This window comes from Styela clava, chromosome 5, assembly GCF_964204865.1.
Source record: "Styela clava chromosome 5, kaStyClav1.hap1.2, whole genome shotgun sequence".
NCBI lineage: Eukaryota > Metazoa > Chordata > Ascidiacea > Stolidobranchia > Styelidae > Styela > Styela clava.
Window position 1 is genome coordinate 13129331 of NC_135254.1, and position 4674 is coordinate 13134004.

The window sequence follows — 4674 nt, forward strand, 5'->3', positions numbered from 1 at the left end:
GGGGTGGATGCAACGCCACTGTACCAGAGGACGTGCAAGATCAATTTCTTGATCTTCGTCATGATTCAGTCGCACGTGGTCTATTTTGTGAAAAATCACTAGACAAGTTCTGGTGCTTCATGTATGAATCCTATCCACAACTGGCTGAACTATCTTTCCGAATTTTGCTACCGTTTGCCACAGCGCACACGTGCGAAAGCGGCTTTTCAGCTCCTCTTCATATAAAAACAAAGGCACGAAATCGAATGAAAATCGAGAATGATCAATCTAATGTATACGAACCAAAACCATTAACCATCCTGCCTAAACTCACAAACCCTAAAACATATCGATACCCTCGCAACTATTCTTTGCATCGTACATCGGAAACCCAAAACTTTTGCTTTTCATCTCAATAACAACATAAGTCTGAAAACTTTTTCGGAAGAATTTATTCAAGTTACAAAGATATATTTTCTCAGTTAATTATTGGTTTATTGTTTTCTTTGGGCCGTTTGTAAAAAGACTATAAGGGGAGCTATAAAGACCGAGAGGTATTGTGAAGGGGCTTGTTGCGGCATTTGTGCCAGGAAAATGGGAACTTATTGGCATGTTAGGTATTTTATCTGGCGTTTGGGGAAGGAGAAATGGAGATGGTAGAACTCCACCGACTGGATGAAGTGTTGAAAACGCGCTCAAGAGTGAAGGCGATACAAGCGATGGGCCGTTGTAACCGGATAAATTTCCTTGTAGCGGATTTCCCAAATGGGTTGTACAAGAAGTCATATTCAATGATTTAGGTGCATCATATGAAATCGGTTTATCCCACAGACTCATACTTCGAGAATAATCGTTGCTCGGTAAAGTGACACAAGGTAATGTACCAGAGTTTATCATTCTTTGGAACGGTGTTTCCGTAGGTATCTTCTTAGCAAATGAGGATATTTCTGTATCATATAAATCTGGTGATAATTTTTTCGTAATGTCAAATACGGCTGCTGTGTATACGTTTCTGCGTGAACTTTCCGGTAGTAAAGACATGGAAGAAGTTGAATTGACTGGTTTGGAAATAGACATATGCGGAAGAGTCTCATTTGCTGATAAAAAGTGTTCAATGGTTTTCACAATGTCGCCGTTACATCCCTGAAGCACCAGGCCGAGTACATTTGCTTTTTGATTTGGAAATAGTCGACCTAAAATTTCCAGTTGACTTAGTCTCCCAGGCCTAAAAGCAGGAGTCATAATATTTGACAGACTAACTGCAGAATTTTGTGTTTCATCATGTACACTATTTTTTCTCATTTTATGCTTTGTCGTTCCTTGTTCTTCATCATCTCGTTTTCTTTTCAGATCATCTTTGCAGGCAAATTCTGCTAACCCTGTCTCAACGGTTAGCTTGCTCTTATCCATATCTTTAGCTTTGTCAATCGGTAAATTTGTTGATATTTCATCTGTAAGTATTTTAATGTTTTGCTGTAAGTCTACTTTTAATTTGATAAGATCTGTCACTTTTAAATAGTAATTTAACACAAACGACATTATTTTATGTAATGTGACACCACTCTTTCATACCCCACCATACTGCTACTCCATTCAATAAAATAAAATTCGGAATCTAATTTTCCAAATATTTAATTACGGGCAGTACAAAGAGGCGGCAAGCCATAATAATACGAAAATCACTACTTTCGCTTACACTCTTACTCCTACTTCACATTAACACTGTAATCAAAATTTAAAAAAATAATTTTTCTATTTTTGTGAGTTACTCGATTTTAACAGGACTGTGAGAGTAAAAGAATATTTGAATTTTTTCACTATTATACCAGTTGGAGACAGCGAATCTAATTCATTAGGTAGCAAAAAAAAATCAAACTATTAGATTTAAAATTAACAAATAAAACTAAAAATCAATAGCAAATCAGATCGCGCTATGGTCTTACTTATTATGGTGTTCGTCGAAAAATGCTTTGGTGGACGCGATTGAACTAGACACAAAATGGCGGCATTTCACATGTCGTCATAAACGTCAGCAAAACGAACAATAAAATCCTGAGATCTCACCCCTGTCAAGTACCACAATAGGGCGTAACCATGTTCGATTAGAGTAGGTAAATATCCATTTTATCCTATTTAGTTTTCAGTTATATTGTACAAAGCGGTTATCAGGACTACCCATCTCGTTTTATTTCAATATGTATCTAAGGAACAATTGGCATAAACGCAAATCGGCTTTCATGTAATAGCATTTATGTGGCAATCCTTTCAATGAAATTAATTTCTGAACACGTTTTGACAAAAATCAAATATCGAAGATATAAACCTACCGCTTTCTGAGGTCGATTGGGGTTCATTTTCCAAATCGTTATCTGATTGTCCGTTGTAGCCTTCTGGATCACCAGAAGGAAAAACCGGCCCTGGTTCAAGATACCCACTCGCTCCCATTCCTGTCGGCGCATTGGCAGCACGGATTCCTAGTGCTATTGCATCTTCTGCTGCTTGTTGTCTTTTTAGTGCAACCTTTGAATAAATATAAAAACATATAATCAATATGCGAATGTCTTTAACCCTGCCCCTGAATTTATCCGAATCTTCATGCCGAAAGCTAACCTTTTTTTAATAAGTAAAATTAGTATGTCGAATATGCCAACATTTTTAAATGGAGGTGGAATTCAAAAAAATTAGAAATAAAAAATAACATCTATTCAAATATATTTATGGTTTATCATGCTTATGAACTGTATTATTATGGACTTCAGAAATTAGTGAATTTAAATTTTAATACAAATTTTTTTTTTTCCTAATTAACTACACACCTGAGCTGCCATTACTCGTTGTCTTTCCGCAATCAAGTTGCATTTTGCGCATAAGCAATCTCTATATGGACAATGTCGTTTGTGACCTTTCAACCATGATATAACCCCATGGTTTCTACATCGAGCACATTTCGGTTTCCTTGCCCCTCGTTCTGTTGTTGGATATGCAATTATACCACTGATATTCTGCTCCATAGTTAAGAATATTTTCTGTCAAACAAATGAAAATTTGAAAATATATACTTTTATCAAAATTTCACAAAAAAAAAGAATAATGAATAAAGAATACACTAAATTGAATATGTTAATTGAATTGTAACTAAACAAAAAGAGCAACAAATTTATTCTGTCTACAGATTCCATCTGCTTTTTATGATAAGTTTGTTGGCAAAACCGTTTCGCCCCACCCTTCTCCGTCTAACTGAAATAGAGGGAATATTTTGTACACATGTCGACTAAAAGAACTTCTTTTGATACAAGGCAGCTGGTTGTTTACCGTAAAACGCCCAATCTGATACAAGTCAAAAGATATGGGTTTGAAAGAAAATTACGGTGGTGTAATCTGACAAGCACCCAAAGCAATCACAGATCTTTCTTACAAGTTATGTAAACCTATCTATTTCGATCGGTATCGAAGACAAAAGACGAAAGGAAAGGGTAGAGTTGCAGATCAAACAACGCTGGGAAGGTCTCACAAGACGATCACTCTGAAATAATTAACGTTCACATTATTGTACAACCAACACAAGATACAAATAAAGTAACGGTATTACATCTCGCTTTTGTACGTATGAAGTATCTTTGTCGGGGAATAAAACGATCAGGAGAGTTTTGTAACTTCGGGTGTCGTTTGCGACGCGAGGTGGAGCGCGTCCGCGACCTCTATGGTGCTTCTCACAAACGACTCTACTTTGTGTTTTGTTCGACGCTGCCGATTTAAACAAAAGATACCAATAACGGATGGATAATGTATCCAAGCCAAACGAGAGCGAGCGAAATTCGCAAGTATCAAATACGATTTATTTTAATGAATTCCAAAAAGGTAACATTAAACCGAATTATTGTCCGCGCTTTGGTCTTAGTGAAAATCATAAAGACGATAAACGGTACATCAGGACAGATTGTTTCAAAATTACACAACGGCGATAAGCCGAGTTTCCAAATTCGTTCATTCGGCTATCAGCTTTATTTTTAATACACACCTAACAGCAATATATGTGTTAGCTGAATAAAATCACAAATGAATCAAATCACATATTATTAAAATCATTTTAAGCGTGATTTTTGTGTTACTAATTTCTGAAACAAAGGTAAATAACTTCTACTTTCACTATACATTCTGGGAAAAGTTAATATGTTTTTTATTATTTCATCTGAGCGTAAATTAATACTGCAATTTCATTACTGCAGTTTCTAAATATATTTATATGTATATAGTTTCACGATTTACAGATGGAATGCTAGCTGTATGAAATCTAGCTAAACTTTTTTCACTTGATAAATAAAAATATTCGTCGACCCGATTCAAAAATTTTAGATATTCAGATTTGAACGGTCTCAATCATAACAGGGTTTATACTTAACGTATTTAACATAAAAAAAAAATAAAAACCTGCAAATATTACTTGTACTTGTACTTACTTCAGCTTGTAACCTGCTTTAACAAAAAACTTGGAATCCCAAATTATATCGACAAAGATGGCGGATATACATTACTGTCACCACTATCTAACAAAACTTGACATTTTTCATCATTAAAACTTGCTTTGTATCAAAAGAACTCTTCATTTTATGAAATCAATATATCAAAAATCGTCTTTACAATCATGACATTCATTATCAAATTCATAATCCATTGTCCGTCGTTTTATTTGAAAAA

The 4674-nt window shown here is 35.1% G+C and overlaps 1 protein-coding gene across 1 annotated transcript; it reads right to left on the reverse strand.

Annotated features, from left to right (window-relative positions):
- Positions 1 to 434: 434 nt before the first annotated feature.
- LOC120344860 (doublesex- and mab-3-related transcription factor A2-like) lies at positions 435 to 3001 on the reverse strand. Its single transcript, XM_039414181.2, has 3 exons — positions 2796 to 3001; positions 2307 to 2499; positions 435 to 1430 (listed from the first exon to the last, which is right to left on the reverse strand). Exons 1-3 carry the CDS (start codon positions 2988 to 2990, stop codon positions 466 to 468), a joined length of 1353 nt encoding a protein of 450 aa, XP_039270115.2. The 5' UTR covers positions 2991 to 3001; the 3' UTR covers positions 435 to 465.
- Between the last annotated feature and the right edge of the window lie 1673 nt (positions 3002 to 4674).